General features: G+C 40.0%; 1 protein-coding gene across 1 annotated transcript in view; it reads right to left on the bottom strand.

Moving 5' to 3' along the window:
* Positions 1 to 15,713: 15,713 nt before the first annotated feature.
* Positions 15,714 to 18,752, bottom strand: part of ITGB8 (integrin subunit beta 8) — a gene marked incomplete at its 5' end in the record, with an annotated part of 49,841 nt that continues 46,802 nt past the window's right edge. The window contains 2 exon segments of the mRNA XM_036761779.1: positions 15,714 to 16,107; positions 16,221 to 16,381. Of these exon segments, the coding sequence (XP_036617674.1) occupies positions 15,985 to 16,107; positions 16,221 to 16,381 (284 nt within the window).

Genomic DNA, 18,752 nt, shown 5'->3' with positions numbered 1-18,752 from the left:
TAATTGTTTTACATCTTCATTCACAAACTTCCTATTTCCTTTCTCTGATCATAATCTTTTAACATTACATCTTTTCTATGTCTTGAAACCTTTAACCTTATTCTTTACCTTAACTGTGACCTCTATTCTCCCCACCCCTCTGTTTTTTTTCCACCTTTGCATTGGCTACACTTCCCTCTTCTCCCTATTCCCTACCCCCTTGGAGAGAGAGCTCAGCTCACTGTCCTCTACTTTCAAATCCATTGTTCTCTTTTTCCATTGCCAATCAAGTCTTGTTATGTCAAGTCTTGTTATGTTAAGTCTTGTCCACCCATGCCAAATGTCAACGCAGCTCCTACCATTGTCCTCCTTTGTGCCTCTCCATATGCCTTTTCTTTCTTCCTTTCTTTTCCCTTTCCCCTTCCCTGTCCTCTTCCCCTTTCTTTTCCCCTTCCCCTTCTCTTTGGTCTTCCCTTCTTTTCCATTCCCTCTCAATTTATGACTTCTTTGGGCTTAATGAACTCTTTGTAAGGAGATTGTGTCTATTCAGAAACTTAGAGTTCTTGAGTGTTGTTTTGGAAAGGGTGAGGTTAAGTGACTTGGCCAGAGCCACATATCCAGGATGTACTAGACACAGGGTACACATGAGTAAATACAAACTACATATATATCAATCTAAAGTAATTTCAAGAGGATGAAAGTGTTCAGAGCAGAGGTAGAAGGAGAAGCTTCTCATGGGAGGCGGCCCTTGGGCTGTGCTTTTAGAGACATTAGGGATTCAGAAAGCACTAAAGACAGGATCCAAACTCAGGCCCCTTGATCCCAGGATTCAATTCTCTTTCCGTGATAACAGTTGGCTAAATGTGAATTTTAGCAATCTCAAGATCATCTATACAGTTCTCTCATAATTTTACATTAGCCTTAAATATATGGTTAATTGAAATCCCAGTGTCATAACAAAGGGAAAAAAAACACACACCACCACTACCACCACTATCTAGTAAGTCAGTTTATTGGGAAATTCCCTTATCACAATATTGGTTGTTGAATACTTGAAGACTTTACTTAATCAAATGGCAAAAACTACACTGTTGGGCCAGATAGCTTTAGAAAGTGATCAGACACCAGCCCAAATAAGTGTGCAGCAATCAGCCAATTGACATCTCAGGTGAAACTTGCATTCCATGAAGAATGAGTCACTGGGGTCACTCAGGTTCACCATCCTGATCTGTAAGCAAAGAGGTACACTTGGTCCTTACTTCTTTAATGCAGTGAATTCTGTTGATTTTTGAGGTTTGAGTCCAACTAGAAGGATTCTTGTACCAGAATTTCACAGCTTTATCACCACACATTCCTGGAAGGTAAGACTTTGTCAAAGAGCCATCGATGGTCAGGTGTCCTATAGCTTGGGCATGTATCGTGGCTTGGAGAGGTGCCTCTTTGGCTTTCCCTTGACATTACCACTTGGGTGAGATGTTGGAAGGGTGGTCACATGGCTCCCAGTGTCTGTTTTCTCATCCAGTGCCAGTAGAGCACTATTGGACTTATTTTCTATGTCTAGAGTCAGTTTCTTCATTTTTAATTGGGAATGGGAATGGCACTTGCCTTATGACATGAAATAACAGGTTTGAAGACTCAACTCAACCTTAGAGGTCATCCTAGTTCTTCTGCTTATGACCACTTTGACCTTGGTCAAGTCACCTCACCTCTTTGGAACTCAGTTTCCTCATCTGTAAAATGAGGCTTCGAGGGTTGTGTCAAAATCACCTACCTGATCTCGGCTTTGATACCTTAAGTAGGTCAGAACACGTCTTAGTCAAACAACCAACCAGCCAATCATTCGTTACTTTTAGACTAAGTGTGAAAAGTCTTTGAAATGCAATAACAATGTATGAGAAGTCCATTCTAGGACTTGTCAGTCCCTGTGAGTCCTGAAAAAATTACTGAGTTAGCTGGAATCGAGGAGCTTCCAGAAAGTGGAGCAAGTACATCATTCTAGCTAACTCCACTGAGAAGGCGTCACCTGAGGCAGGGGCAGAGCAGGAGAGGCCCCAGCTTTGGCCAGAGGGATCCTGCAAGCTTTGAAGGGTTTAGAGAAGGTTAGACTTCAGTGACCCTTTGGTGTCCTAGTTCCATCCCTAGATCAGCTGATGGCAGCATCTGCCCTGGCAGCCAAGGACTGATACATCCATGCTTCCACAAGGTAGGAGAAAAGGAAGGACACCATGACTAAGGGGAACTCCTTGAGCATCCCTTGGGGATTGAGGTGATTAAGGCCTGAACTATAGGGTGGAAACCAAGGCTCAGAGCAATGATGAGGCTTACCCATGGTCACACAAGCATTAAGTGGGAGGGCTAGAATTTGAATTTAGGACTTTGGGCTCCAAATCCAATGATCTTTATATTACCTTTAACTTTATAGTTATTTATATTTATATACTTAGTATATTTAGATTATATAATATATAATTTTATAATGTATAATCAATTTAACATATTTATAATAACTTCATATTAACCTATCCCCAACACACACACATGTACACACACACACACACACACACACACACACACACACACACACCCCTTAGCTCTTTTGGTCTCACTTCTCATTGAGCCTAGCTCAATGTTTCCTTCCTCAATTCTCTCAAAACATCCCATATCCATCATTTTATCAGAGTGGGCACCACCTCCCCCATTGTCAGTTTCAACCAGACTAAACCAAGCTAGGCTGCTTCTCCCCTGACAATGTATCTGGGATACTATTCCCCAAATGTCTCTGGCTTCATAAGACGTGTGTTCCACTGTCATAGTCTTTGAGGAGGCAGGGTTCCATGCCCAGCACAATGAGAAAATGAGACATGGGAGATAGATTTGCTTTGAGGATTTGACTACTTTTAAGGAGAAGATAATAAATTCATCACATTCCTCAGGATAGGAAAAAGAAACTCACCTTGAAAATATGGGTTGTACAGTTTACATGAGCCCATGACAACTGTGTTAAAAAATTAGGCAAAAAGACTATTCTAGTGTCCTCATAGTTCTCTGATGAAATATTCCTCCCTTTCACATACCCTACAGCCTAGCCCAGTGAGACTGGCCTTTTCTACTTTGTCACCCATTCATTCCATCCCTTAACTCAATGTCTTTGCACAGACTATCTTCTAGGTGGAGTCTAGATGGAATGATCTGTGTCCTCACCATACTTCAGATTCCAGAACTTCCTTCAAAGAAAAGGTCAGGTGCTATCTCCTACATGAGGCCTACTCCAATCCCTGCAGCTGCTAACCTCTCACATTTATGTTGCATATAAACATAAAAGCATGTAAGAGACCATGTTCTCGAGTTTAGAACAAGGGTCTTTAACCTTTACTGCTGCCATGTCCTTGGCGGTGTGGTGGAACCTATGGACCCCTTCTCAGAATGATGATTTTTAAAAGCATAAAATGAAACACATAGGAAACTCATTATTTTGAAATATGGTTATAAACTATGCTTACAAAAGAAACCCATGGACCACAGACTAAAAATCCCTACAGAGAAACATCCTCTCTGGGATCCCACTCTTCTGAATGGTGAATGCCTCTCCCACTGTTTCAGGAAAAAAAACTAAACCAAAAACATATGTTTTACTTTAGTCCTGACTCTCCAGCCAACTCCTCCCCAATCTCCCCAGTAGACTTTCCTTCTCCAATAAATTGTGATCGAAACAACTTTACCCCAACTGTGGATGAGGTGTGTCAGTCTATTCCCCTATGGCCCCATTTTTTTTCTAGGCAATAACTCCTTTCCTAAGAACTACTATCCTAAGAGTATTGTCTCTACCATTAGAATTCAAGTTCCTTGAGGCCAGGATTCTGTTTTTCATTTGTATCCTCAGAGCTTAGTATAGAACTAAGTAGTAAATACTTAATAAATGCTCCTTCCTTCCTCCCTCCCTTCCTCCCTTCCTTCCTCCCTTTCTTCCTCCCTTCCTTCCTCCCTTCCTTCCTCCCTTCCTTCCTCCCTTCCTTCCTCCCTTCCTTCCTCCCTTCCTTCCTCCCTTCCTTCCTCCCTTCCTTCCTCCCTTCCTTCCTCCCTTCCTTCTTCCCTTCCTTCTTCCCTTCCTTCCTCCCTTCCTTCCTCCCTTCCTTCCTTCCTTTGTTCTCTTTTTCTCCTGTAAGTTTCTTGAGGGCAGGCACTGCTTCATTTTTGTCTTTGCGTATATGCCAAATCACTAGGTGGACTTGGCAATTCCAGTGCCTTAAATTCTTTGACCTTTATGGTATTGTCAGAAGCCAACTTCAGATGCCAAAGGAGTCATTTCCTATTGAGTCCTTTATTTCTCACCTCCACTACCTTGTCCAAACAACTCTTGTCTTCTACTTAACTTAATAAATTGATTTTTCATTCCTAAGAAAATAAATGGGGTATACTCTGAAATTGAAGGAGCACAGCAACCTCAGAACTACACAAAAGGTGGCTTAAGGGGAAGAGTTAGCCTTTTTTTCTGAACAAAGGAACAAGATTTCTGTTTAGCACTAATCAATTTACTTGTGACAAAGTATTAATAGACCTTCTGACCCTACTAAGGGCAGCTAGGTGGCCCAGTGAATAGAGTGGCAGGCCTGAAGTGAAGAAGATAATTTTTCCTGAGTTAAAAATATACCTTCAGATACTTACAAGCTGTGTGACTCTGGGAAAGTCACTTAACCCTGATTGCCTCGGTTTCCACATCTGTAAAATGAGCTGGAGAAAGAATTGGCAAACCACTCCAGTATCTTTGCCCAGAAAACCTCAAACAGGGTCAAGAAGAGTCTGAAAAAAAACACTTTTCATGACCGAAAACAACTGAACAACAAAAATAAGTATGTGCCTAGCTCAGTGTCTGGTACATGATAAGGCTTGTTGATTGACAAATGAATTTCATATTTCACTCTAAGAAAATTCCTCTTGGAATTCACTAGCATGCTATGACTACACTCAAGTGACTGTGGAAGTCAGTAAGACTGGGAGAACTGTCAGCAGGAGCTCACAGACAGTACTTAAGAATGTTTAGCCTCCAATTTTGGTCTTGTTTCTACGTCCATTGGCATGTGGGGAATCATCTGTTTCCCATCTGGTGGGGATTTGTATGAAGCTAACTGGGCAATCAGCTGAATCTAGTTTAGACCCATTGGAGATTCTCTATCCCCTGTTAAGTATACAAATATCCAAGTCTGGTGTGATTTGGATCCCTCTGTCTCCAATCTGAGGATCGCTTGGCTGAGGGGGCTTTGCCAGGGTGTTCAGTCCACACCCAGCATCTTAAAATACTTCTCTCTAAAACCTTCTACAAAAAGTTGAAGAAGTCAGGCTCAATCTCTGTACCTACTCCCAGGTACCTGCTACCTTCGTCTTTCATAGTTTAGAAAAATGACCTTCCCTGGTTCTGTACGGCCCTCTTGACCTTGTCAGAACAGAACAGCAGATTTCTTTTCAGTTTTCCTCTTTTACCATCTTTTGATTTTTTTTTTTCAGGTGAGAAACAAGAAGTAGCATCAATGGAAGGATGGTCAGTTTCATAGGTATGTCTCAAATGGATGGGGATGCCTCTGATGTCCCTGCCCTCACACCCCTAATACTCAGGCAGGTCTTTTGACTCCCTTTTAACCCCTGAACCAGGTAGGTCCCCCAGATCAGAGCTCTCTGGTTCCCTTGACCCCTGTGTCTTCAGCGAGGTACAATGGAACTAGGCCTGACTTGGGAGTCAAGAGAATCAGTTTCACATTCTACTTTCAATATGGCTGCACAGGGCATTAACCTCAAAGATCCTATTTTTTTCTTTTCCCCCTTTCTCTCAGTCTTTAATTGGGGCAGAAGCAGGGTGGTTACCATCAGTGACGCCAAAAGTAAACGGGAGCATCATATCGTTTTCTAAAATACTCACAAGTGAACCAAAGGAAGTTCAGAAGGAAGCACAAATAGGGTATTTTTGAGAGTCATGTGGAATTTCTTATTTACTTAAAGATAAAACAACAAGTGTTTTAAGGGGAGTGTCACTGTTTTATATAGCATTTCCCTTTGGTGCTCTGTTGGGAGTATGGATATGTTCTTTTTGGGGGGAATTAAGTTTAGAATTAAAAAAATAAAAACTAGGTGGTTGGACTAGATGGCCTTTGAGTTCTCTTTCAGCTTTAAAACTGTGGTTTTATGACTGCTCTGTGGTGATGATGGTGATGACGATGATGCTCAGGAGGAGGAGGAGGAGGAGAAAAAATGATAAGAATGGGTTATATATGTAGAATACTTTCCATGTGACCACCTCCTGATGGAGAAGTGCTAACATTCCCATTTCTCATGATGTGGAAACTGAAGCCATGATCAATGAAGTGACTTGCCCAAAGTCACCCTATTTCCAAGTGACGGAGCCATGACTCAAAGCCAGAGCTCTTGATCCTCAGCCCTGAATAAATGCCTTCCATTAAAGCCCACAGCATCTCTGTCCACAGCCTCATGATCGATTAATATCATTGTTGTTGAGCACTTTAGGCAAATGTAGCCTGCAATTGTCACTTAGCCTTGCTTGGGAATGGGCTAACAGAAAAGTATTTTCTCAGACAACTCTCCCTTCCTCCTTTGCATAGAAGGGGGTCCATGGGTGTAGAACATTGATTATACCATCGCGTTTTTTTTTTTCTGATGTGTAAATCAGTTTTGCTGATATTTTTTTTTTCTTTTCAATTTCTTTCTTATAAGTGTTAACTCTTTGGGATGATTGGAAGAAGGAATGCAGAATGAAATCTAGGCAATGCAAACATAGAGGACCAAGAAAAATCTTTTTAAAATAAAAGTCCTTTGTTCACCTGGAACAGTTAAGTCTTTCCACATGGGTCACATTAAAAACAATGGCCTCCAGCTTCTTAACTGACCAAGATGAGGAGTCACTCTAAGAGAGCATCCCTTCTTTCTGATTCTCTATCATGCCCCAACCCATTAAATCTCACTAGAAATTTAATTTTGGAGAGTAATCAGTTAGTCTTGAATTTTTCTAAGCTCTTTCCCTACCTCCTCCCCTCTATCTCTCTTCCTTCCTTTCTTGGAAGTATGATAGAGAGTCTTAACTTTACTAATATCTCTTGTGTTGATTTTCATCTAAGGGCTTATTAAACTTTTTTTATGTCATACATTCCTTGGGAAGTCTGGTAAGGTCTATAGATATCTTCTCAGAGCAATGATTTTAAGTGCACAAAATAATAAAATACATAGTATTACAAAGGAAACTACACACACACACACACACACACACACACACACACACATTTCCTCAACCCTAAGCTAAGAATTCCTGTTTTAGAATAAGCCCAAATAAATTATCTGACACACACCCCAGCCTCATTCTAATCCATTAAAACAATGTCTTTAATGTTCCATATTTGTAGACACAGTATTTTAGAGCTATAAAGAACCTTAGAAATCATGCAGTTCAAACCTCTCACTTTACCAATGATGGTCTAGACTGAGGCTCAGAGAGGCCTAAGGAGTCTTGCTTAGAGTACTACTTACCCTATGATGGGCCCTACATTGGACCCCAGCTCTTGAGTCCTCTCTTGAATTGTAGTTGTTCATCATGAAAGCAAAAGGTAAGTTGTCCAGGACAGTGCTTCTTAAACTGGGTTGTGACCCCATACAGGGAGTAGCTAAATGTGTGGGTCATGAAAAGTTTGGCAACAGTAAAAGTTTTCTGAATATGCAACAAACAAAATTAATTTAAAATCTAAAGGGTAGTTAATCCAAGGTGTTTCTCGCAAAGTTTGCCTGTGCATCTCATAACTTCACTGCAGCCTTGGTTCTGAATACACAACGTGTGCACTTTGCACCACATGTGTCATCACACCACGCAACGCCAATGAACACTGCCAGAAACCTCGGCTTAGATTCGAGACTATTGTATTTTATGAATTGCAGTGTTTTTACTGCACATACAACATCGTTAAATGAATTTTGGCTTGGGAGTAGGACACAATTTCCAACACTTTCTGGGATGGCCCTAGACATACTTCCGCTATTTTTGTGTGAAGTGCTATTCTCAGCATTGATGATTATAAAATCAAAATATTGATTGACTCTGAAAAACATTGAAGATGCTCTATGTCCTGCATTATCAAATATTCCACCAAGATTTAATTCTTTATGTAAAAACAAACAAGCCCATCCATCTCATTAGTATGCAAATTTGTTTTCGTCTTTAACAAATGGTAAAATTGTATTTATACAAAAGAATTCTTTTAAAATAAATTTCTTTATGATTTATTATCAGTAAATGTTTGACTTGTGTACCTATTTTATATACCTATATTCTCAGGGTCCCACAAAATTTCTCAGGCGAAAAGGGGTTGCGAGTAGAAAACAAGTTTAAGAAGTCTTGGTCTAGGGTAAGAATGATTCGCAACAGTTTAATGTTTCCAGGCCCCCTTCTATTTCTTTCCCTATACGTCATCTCCCCACTTGACCTCATGATGTTGATGGTTACTGCTCAGGCCACGATACCTTCTATTTCCAGGGAAGACATTGGATTATATCTTGGTATCCTCAGTAGGGTAATGGAGAATGCCAGAGAGGGAGGTGTGTCATAGGCCAACAGTATAAATAAAGACACTACAGGAAATTCCCTTAGAACTTTATATTTTTATTTAAAAACAGACAGCATTTAATCTCAATTAAACATTGATTTTTAGAATGTTCCATCTACAAAACATGGGTCTCCCAGTTGTTATAAGCTCTGTTAGAAAAATAAACATCTCACAGGAAACTACAGTGTCAATTCATTAATAAATACTTCAAAATAGAAGTTAGTAGTCAGCTAGAATTAAAAGTCAGGCACATAAATGACATTAGGGGAAGTCAAGGTAGCCATTGCATTTTTCATTGTTATTACAATTCTCTAATTTTAAATATCATTAAAAGCTGGAAATACAAGACTTGGTAAGTTTAATGAGAACCTGGTTCTTTTCCTAGGAGCTATTTTAAGTTCAAAATTCTTCAATTAGAAAAAATCAAGAGCTATATTAAATTTATTTTTACAAAGGTAGTATAGGTTAAAAATGTGAAAATTTAACAGAATAAAGGTTAACCTGTTGATAATTTAAAAGCATTTAGAAAAGGATTTTTTTTAATAGAGGTTGAATTTTAACTTCCTTCAAAAAAGTAGAAGTTAAAAGTAAAACAGATGTTAATGGCATATTAAAAAGACTTTCAATGAATTTCTGTGCTAATTTGTGCAAATTTAATTTTTCCCATAATTTAAAATTCAGACCTCATATGTCTAGTCAGCATTCATGGTTGTGATGGATGGCTCATCAGTTCTGTGTGTGCCTGCTGTTGCATGAATGCAGGAGGTTTTGCCTACATAAGAAGAATCCATAGATGGAACAGAGTTTTAAACAAAGAAACAAACAAACTTTCTTGGCTGAAAAGGAGTAGGAGGTCACAAATCAGAAAACTTCTTACCAAAGCCCCACTTAATGTAAGGGGAAAAATCCACATCAAACAATTGAACTGAAGGACAAGGAATTATAAAGAGCAAGTTTGGCTCCTGTAAGAGATTGGAGAAGACATCTCCCTTCACTCCTTTTTGGAGGTACGGGTCGATGGGTGTAGAACATTGCACACAATGTCATTTTTTAAAAATACGTGTCAGTTTTGCAGAGATTTTTCCCCTCTTTTTTCTTTTTCTCTTAATCAATTTCATTTTTTGAAAAAAAGTTATTATACAGAATGGCTCCCAGGGAGAGGGAAAAAAGAGGAGGAACAATACAGGGAGAAGTCTAGGTAATTTAAAAATCAAAGTCTAACTTATAAGTTCAATTGCATTTGATAAGTATCTATAAAGTACCTGCTACTATCAAGTACTGAGTAAGACACTGGAGATATAAAGACAAAAGAAGAAATAGTTCCAGCCCTCAAGAAGCTTATACTCTGCTAGGTGGAGAGCCAGCTTACCCAGGAATGAATTCCAAGGAGGTCAGAGGGTAAAGTTACCCTCAGCTTCTTGTTCCTCAGGGCTCCAGTGCATCCAGTCTATGATTCAGGCATTTCAAATAACCTACATGCACAGTTAGAGGGGGATGATGACCCAGAGTTGTACGTGGACTGAGGAGGGAGGGAGAGGAAAGGAAGAGGGTAGAAGCAAGGTTCCCAGGGGAAGGCAGGGCCAATGTACTCTTCTTGAGCACAGATTCCATCGTACCGTGCTGACTACGTGTCAACAAAATGAATGACAACAGAAACTGAAATGACATGAAGAAGGTACATATGACACAATTTCCAGTTATGCATTGGCTTTCTGATTATAATGGTCTATCCAAGGAGCTCTGTCCTAAAGCGTATTCATAAATGAAGGCACCAGAAGAGCAAATCTTTAACAAAACCTAGGCGAGCTCTTTTTTCTCCTCTGTAAGAAAATTTGCTTTCTTTGCATCCTATAAATAAGATTGGGAAATAACCTTACATTTGTACAGCACTGTACGTTTTGTCACCTAGCTTTGGACCCTGCCTTCAGGAGGCAGTGACCCTTGAAGAAAAGGGCTGAATTACTGACCAAGAGAGTGTTACCCTGCCTCCACAAAATTCAAGAGGCCTGACCTTGACCTTGAACTGGGTAATGCTGGAAGCCAGTAGATCCAGAAAAGGCCACACTCTGGGGGAGAAAATGGGTTATTATTCCCATATTCTCTCTCTTATCCAGTGTAGCTTCTCCTGCAGCTACCTACAACGGCTTCTCTCACAGAAACCAAGAAGTAAAGGCTCCTGGCATCTTGTTCCTTCTTCCCATGAGCCTATTCCAGTTCAATGTCAAGGGCGGAATTTGGGGAATATTGGGTAAGATCCACCTGGCCTGGAGGCCTTTTCACTGCCCTAATCTCTTGAATCACAGTCCCTTCTGGGTGGAACACATTCAAACCTTTCTTATTCAATCCTCACAATATCAGGGTCACATGGTCAGTCAATAAGCACTTATTAAATGCTTCCTGTGATGTGCTAGTAAGCAGATGTCCAGCCCAGTCCCAGAATTCAGACCCAGGTATTCTTGGCTTTGATTCAAGCACTCACATCTCTCCATTCCTCCAATCTAGGAAATTTACATGAGATTATGGGCAATGGAATATATGCATTGAGTCATCTCTTGCTCCATTAGCAAGTGAATGAGAGCCCTCTGCATTATCATGTTCCTCTGAAGTTGTCATAAGGCAGGCTCTATGGTGATTTTGCAAGCATCTTGAAGAGAAATCGTAGTCACTGACATTCAGATAACAACAGTATTCCTCTCATAGGGTGGGCATAAGGGACATGAGAGATGATACCTGTATTTCTGGCAACTTTAAAGCTCTACTATAGAAATGTTAGGGACATTTCCAGGTTTGTAAAATCCTTTAATTTAAGAGTTCAATTGAGCCACACTCTTCACATATATTTAGGTAGAAAAATAATTAAGCTTTCAAGGAAGAAGTGACACCCCAAAATGGCACTGCACGAAAAAAACGTTGCATCAACTTAGACCAGAATGTATAACTGAGGAAGGGTCTTTGAAAAAAATATTAAGTAAATAAACAATTCCAAGCAGAGTAGTGCAGCGGGAAGGAGATACTGGCTTTGCTATCTACTGTTACCTGTGTGACTTTGGGCAAGTTATTCTAGGCCTCAGTTTCCTCATCTATAAAATTAAGGTGAGGAATTGGACTGACTAGATGGCCTCTGAGGACCCATTTAAACCTATATTTATGATCCTATGTTCTGAGATCCCTCTTCCCAAGAGAGAAAGAAGAGAAAAAGGAGGAGGGGGAGAAGAAGGAGAAGGAGAAGGAGAAGGAGGAGAGGGAGGGAAAGATTAAAGGAAAGCTAAAAATTTAGATTTCTTTGGAATGAATGCTAACTAACCATGGAAGCCTTCCCTAGGAGAGTACTTTTGGCTATGTTTGAGAATTTCTTTCTAAATGAACTTTCCTCTAGGTCCAAATAAGATGCGATTGAAGAAACAGAGGCATATGGTGAGAACCTTGAGACAAACCTTGGATGCAGTGCTTCATTGGGCCTGGAGTCATTAACTTAAAGCCAGAGTCCCACCCCCTCAAGGGGGGGGGTTCCTTTTTCTCTCAAACCCTGGCTCCTTTGCTTTCCCCTTTTATGGCTTCATAAGAGAATGAAATCTCCAGTTGGACAGTTTGGACAAAAATCCAATTCTCTTAGGGATGTCTGAATGCTTGAGAGAATTTATATTCCTCAATAAATGCCTTTCAGCTAATAAACCGAACACTGATGGCATGCCTGGCAGATAGAAGAGAAAAGATAGAATCTAGAAGAGACTTTAGAGGCCACTGAGTACAAGCTCTTCATTTTATAGATGGGGAAATACAACTCAGGGGAGTTAAGAGACTTGATTAAGATCGAGCAGGTAGTAAGTGACCAAGGGAGCATTGGAACCCCAATTCTCTGATCCTAAAGCCAAGGCTACTTAACTATTTCTGCCACATCATATTGCTTTATGTACAGTTAGCTTGGAGTGAAAGAGAGAGAGAGAGAGAGAGAGAGAGAGAGAGAGGGTCTGTGTGTCTGTGAGAGAGAGAGAGAGAGAGAGAGAGAGAGAATGTTCTATGTACTTATTTATATGGGGGGGGGCACACTGTGCCATTCCAAAACATTCTGCAAGGTCTTTATAAAATAAATCCTTAATTTTAAGTTCAAAGCTAAGGTTTTTTCTTTGTTTCTCTCCCTCTTTTAATCAGTCACAAAAGGTTTCTGTGGTAATATGAGTAGGAACTAGTTCCTATTTACATATGTTAGCTAATCTAATAATACCCTGTTTCCCCTTCACCTTTTAAATTAATTAAAAGACATTAACATTTTCTTTCAAATCAAAATTGTCTGAATAATTTAAGTAAAAACAAAAAACAAACTAATAAATAATTATATCTCTAAGAAAGAAAAAGCGTGGTAGGTCATTGTAAAACAGATGTAGTAAAGTTACACACAGCACCTCACTCTTAAGAAAAATGGCTTCCACCCTCCATCCTTTCCTTCCTTCCTTCCTTCCTTCCTTCCTTCCTTCCTTCCTTCCTTCCTTCCTTCCTTCATTCCTTCTTTCCTTTTTTCCTCCTCCCTCCCTTCCTTCCTTCTTTCCTTCCTTCCTTCTTTCCTATTTTCCTTCCTTCCTTCCTTCCTTCCTTCCTTCCTTCCTTCCTTCCTTCCTTCCTTCCTTCCTTCTTATATTTGTCAGGTCAATGCAAAGTTTATGGTGCAGATGAGCTTTGGTGCTGAGAGGCTTTTGGGTCTCAGGTCACTTCTTTGGGAAGGCTAAATTTACACAGGCACTACAATTGCCTGGATCAAGGGGATCAGTCCAAAAGACTCTACAAATCTCACAAGTTTTCACATTCCATCAGTGTTACAGTTGAAAACATTTATTATAGTATTTGAGAGTCTTGATCATTTAAGGAATTTAAATCTTTTAAGAAGCCAACCTGATAAAGAATTCAATAGTTTGACCAAAAGGAATAACCAAAAGCCCAACCTGGAAACATTCTCATGCTGGGGTGTTATAGGGATACATCTTGGGGAATTAATATTTATAATTCCATGCGATTAAAAATAACACCCATATACTCATATTTGATACCAATGACATTTTTGTTGTATGGACACAACACCAAATGCCCCAATATTTGGAAACTCCTTAAGGCCTGATAAGATCTTAAGCATTTTTCACTTGTTCACAAAGAAGGTTGGTGCTGTGCAGGCATGGCAGCAAGCCCTTGGTTAGACTTTTGTTCATCTGGACATCTTAGCCTATTTTAAATGGGTTCAGAGTAGGTGCCGACTTTTTGTCAGGACATGACAAGGAAACAGAATTTAAAGTTTCATTTTTGTTATAGTTTCTCTGGACCTGTGATTTAACTGGTAGAGGGAACGACCAAAAAGCACACTCCCTCTCAAAATGAAGAGCTGCACCTGCCCTGCCAACTAGAGACAGAAGACAGAGTTACGACCTGGGGTCCCTGATAAGGGAAGTGCCTCAGCCAATGCCACACAGCCAGGATGTGTCAAAGGCAGGACTTGAACCCAGGTTGTCTTGACTCTACAGGTGACTCTCTATACACTCCACCACGTTGTTTCCTTTGAACATATTTATAAATATATAGAAATGAAAATGCTGTTTCCAGTGAAGAAGTTATCAAAGAGTTAAACAGCTAGGAAGTTTTGGATAGTGGCAATTCCTTTTGTTAATGAGTTTGCTTTGAAAGGTGGTGAAGTCCTTTCTAACTGTCAATGACTGTGGTTATGTGTATTTAAGGGCTTCTCATACTCAAGTCTTTTTGGGGCACTTGCTTCCTTTCTCCCCTTTATTTTGTGCATTATGATATATAGATATACTTATATCTATATGTAAATATATATATAAATACATATATGTATTTCTAATAAGGAAACAAAAACCCCTTTATATTTTAATATTAATTTATAAGATTTAGGAGGTAGCCTATTGTATCAAAAAAGAAAGAAAAAAAGCCCTAGCTTAACAATGAGAAGACTTGTGACCTTGGGTAAGTCATATAATCTCTTTGGCACTTCCAACTTCTTACCAGTAAAATATGGAAGGAGAAGAAGAGAAAGTCAGATTATAGGATCTCTAATACTCTTTTATACTTTTTAGAATGTCTGATAAGAAAAGGCAACCCAAATCCTATTTCAAAATAAGGAACATATTAGTCCTCAGGCTAGTTTAGCACACTGATGGGAGAAAATATTGATATCCAGTTTGTGTGGAAAAAATTAGTGTATGCCTTTTTTAAGTTAAAAAAAGATGCAGTCATTGGATATTTTGCCTCAAAGCTCAATTTTCAGATAATCTGTTGAGGTTTAACTTCACCATCAAGACAAAGGAAAGGACACCATGTATCTAGTTGATCAGGGAAGAAAATCCCAAACCCCAAAGCAATAAGAAATGAAGTGACGGCCTTCTCTAGAAATCTGATGCTCGTGTATAGACTCTTTTTATCTACCATTCATTTTTTCCCAATGAGAAGAGACTCCATGAAACTGACACTCAATACCCTTGGTTTTCCCAGTGGCAGTAGGAAAGCACGTCCTTGATCGAGTAATCTGTGACATGCATTATGATTAAAAGATAAAAAAAAAACAATCAGGAGACATCTCTGGAATCAGAGTTTGTAAAAACAAAACAAAACAAGACCCCACATATACACACAGACAAGCAACAATAAACAACAACAACCCTAGAGTTTAGAAAGCAAAATCACTTAATATGAGATGAAGGTTACACTGACCTGCCACCAAATATCTACCATCACCTATCACCAAAATATCAAGGTAGAGTAAACAATTCAATCTGGATGTTTCCTCTGTTCAATCCAATGCAGTTCAACTCACAAGCCTTCATACCAAGTGCCAGGCTGTGGGCTAGGCATTGGCGAGACAGAGAAAAAAATACAAAGTAGTGCTGGCCCTCAAGGAGTTTACTTTCTACTTGAAGTTCAAATATGTAAAAAAAGTGTAAACACCTGGTTAATTGAATGAAAATAAAAACAATTTTTTTGTTTGGAAGTTTGGTGATGAATGAATATAACCCAAGAAAGGACTGTACCCTTGTAGTATACGGTGATGCCAGAGTCATCTCACAGCATTGTCCTTTCCAGCAGGGAAAAGGGATGGAGGTTAGCTACCTGTAAAGTGAGATCAGTGCTGTTCAGATCTACATTCTATGCTGTAACTAAATAAGTTATATATTATATTAAAGTGCTAGGACAACACTAGTCTCGAACAGTAGTAAGCCACATTTGTCTTTCACAAAATCAGCAGCGATCACATCCAATGGCTACGTCACAATATGGAAGCACATCAGTCTCTAGCAGAACTTTCAACCACCAATGGTGTGACTGAAGAATATTTGGGCACCTCCTGTAACTTTTCAATGTGAAGACTTCTTTTTAGGAGATGGTCATGGAGAAGGTTTCTAATGAAGGCCCCATTCCTTTAGAAGTTGCACTTAAAAGTTTCATGAGGGTGTAATTTACTGACGTCGATGTTTATCTCTTCAGGTTTGTCACGGCGGTACGTGACAGTGTGTGTGCAAACGGTAGGCAGAAACATCTTATCCTTGAAGAAGAAGCCAAAGAGATATCAACACAAGACCAGAATAGTCTATACAGAAACTCAACATACATCCCCCCCAATCCCACCACCCCAAGGCCTTTTCCAAAACCAATTACCTTTTTTGATGTGGACACTCTGTAACTGGCAGATTTCACCTTATTTCTGGTCCTTTGGAGGATGACCTGTCTGATGATGAGAACCTTCAGCAATCCAATAAGGAACGTGATGATGGAGATGATGAAAAATATTCGGAAATGGCTTGGGTTAGAGAAACATTCTATAAGGGGGTAAAGAGACAGAAAGGCATGAAGCTTGAGGGCCATGAGGAGGTCAAGAGATGCTACAAGGTCAACTTTTTTGCTTTTGGACTTGGATAAAGCAAGTTTACCTACTCTCACCCCACCCCATCCATACATGCATGCAGGCTCAATTCAGATGAACAATCATTTATAAAGTGCCTACTATGTTTCAGGCACTATGTAAGCCTAAGTAACTCAGGCCAAAATAGAACAAAAGGGAGACAGCTGCCTCAAAACACACATGTGACCAATGAAGAGTCATATGCACTCATGATATGAAAGGGAAATCATCTAATTATAGAGATCACATCTCTGATTTCTCTGAATGATAGAAAACCTATAATTATACAATATCTTTCATCTGGAGATGTGATTTCTTTGGCATAGGGCCAAGGTCTCAAATATGGGTCTCATGGGGCCTAAAACATGCCTGAGTATAGCCTCAACTATATTAAAGGTAACTGGGAAATAGCTAACGAAATAAATAAAAATACAAGAAAACGTAGATAACATGAGATTTTCAAGCCCAGTAGGAATATGGTCCTCAGAGATCCTTATGTGTGGCTTCATGGCCCATTTCCACTGGAGGCTGACAACAGTGGTGCTGGCATCTTTTTCCTACTGATGTGGATCAGCAGCTCATATATAACTTAGAGTCTTAGAGAGTTGTGTGGGAAACTAAGATTTGCCTGTGGCCACCCAGGTATTATGTATCAGAGGGAGGACTTGAACCTGCATTTTGTGACTTCAAGGCCTGCCCTTTATCCAACATATACATTTTCTTAGAGGCAGCATAGCATAGTAGATCAGGGAAGCTAGGTGGTGCAAGGAACAGAGCACTGGGCCTGGAGTCAAGAAGGCTTAAGTTTAAATCCCACCTCAGACACTTACTAGCTGGGTGATACTAGGCAAGTTGCCGCACCCTGTTTGCCTCAGTTTCCTCATTTGTAAAATGAGCTGAAGAAAGAAATGGCAAACCACTCCAGTATCTTTGGCAAGAAAACTCCAAATGGGGTCATGAAGAGTCAGACATGACTGAAATAACTGAACAACAACATAGTAGATCAAACATTGGACTTTGAGTCAAGAAGACTTGGGTTCAAATCCTGCCTTTGGCACTTATAGCTGTTTGATCACAGGCAAGTTTCCCTTAAGCTTTCTGAGAGGATGAGACTCGATGTCTTCTAAAATCCTTTCCATCTCCAAATGTGAGACCTTGGGCTAGCTGGCCTTTAGGTCTAGACCATTGTCCAAAACTCAGAAGAAAAGATTGGCAAATAATATAGTTAGAACAACTGATAACTGAAAGACAGACTGTGTAATACCACTGCCATCCATGTAAGACCAAGAGATTGAGGGGAAGGTCCCTGCCACATTGATGGGGCACCCTGGGTAGGGTTTACAGGAAGGAAGACGGGGACAAGGGCCACAGATGGGAAGGCATAGACGGACTGCTGTCTGCCTCATTGGAAGGAGCATCCACATGGATGAGGTCACAGATCCATGGAAGTTTTAATAAAAATCATCTGTTATTCAAGGCTCCCCACAATCTTGGAGATCATTTCTCTTTTACAGAATCAGCTGTACATCCCTGAGGCTTTCAACTAAAATTAATTTTAATTGTGACCAAATGACAGCATTTGTGATGGTCGTTGATGTTCTGGAGAGTGCAAAATTACTTAAAGTCCTGACGACTCTGGGGACCCAAAACACTGAGTCGTTTCTCTTCCCATGTATTTCTTGTTTGTTCTGTTCCAGTCATATGGAATAAAGTTAACATCTGAAGAAGCCAAATCAGCACTATTAGAAGAGATTTCTCTCAATATCCCCCTCAAGATCACTGTGTCAGTCTTCATTAGTGTTGGCTTCTCCAGTAACTGGGAGGGTCTGGTTAGGCCCTGACTGCCAAACTCAGTTCTCCTTGTTATTTGTCTTTCACTTTCTCTTTGGCAAGTGGATTTTTGTTATTTTTTTTAAAACATTCACAATATAGTCTTTCAAGAGCAAATGAATACTAACTGGAAAGGAGATTGCTGTGTCAAGAAACTAGGCATGCTGGGCCTCCTATTTAGGACCAGGCCTTTGGCATATCTTGTTTGGCAGGTTTAGTGGGGCTCTGGAGCCAGAGACAGCACCCAGATCATCTGAGAAGATGATTTCATAATACTCTGGGAACCCAGAGGTGGCACGGAATTCCCCAGTGTAGCCTAAGTTAACTGCTTCTCTTTTTACCCATTCCCAAGTGAGTTCTTTACTTTCTGGGGATCCTGATTTGATGTAGACTTACTAAGTGGTCTTCAAGCAAAGACTAAACCACTCTGCCACATGCACTATAGAGGGGAAATGCTG

The sequence above is a fragment of the Trichosurus vulpecula genome, chromosome 5, assembly GCF_011100635.1.
Source record: "Trichosurus vulpecula isolate mTriVul1 chromosome 5, mTriVul1.pri, whole genome shotgun sequence".
In the NCBI taxonomy this organism is placed as follows: Eukaryota; Metazoa; Chordata; class Mammalia; order Diprotodontia; family Phalangeridae; genus Trichosurus; species Trichosurus vulpecula.
This window is presented reverse-complemented; position numbering and strand designations above follow the sequence as displayed.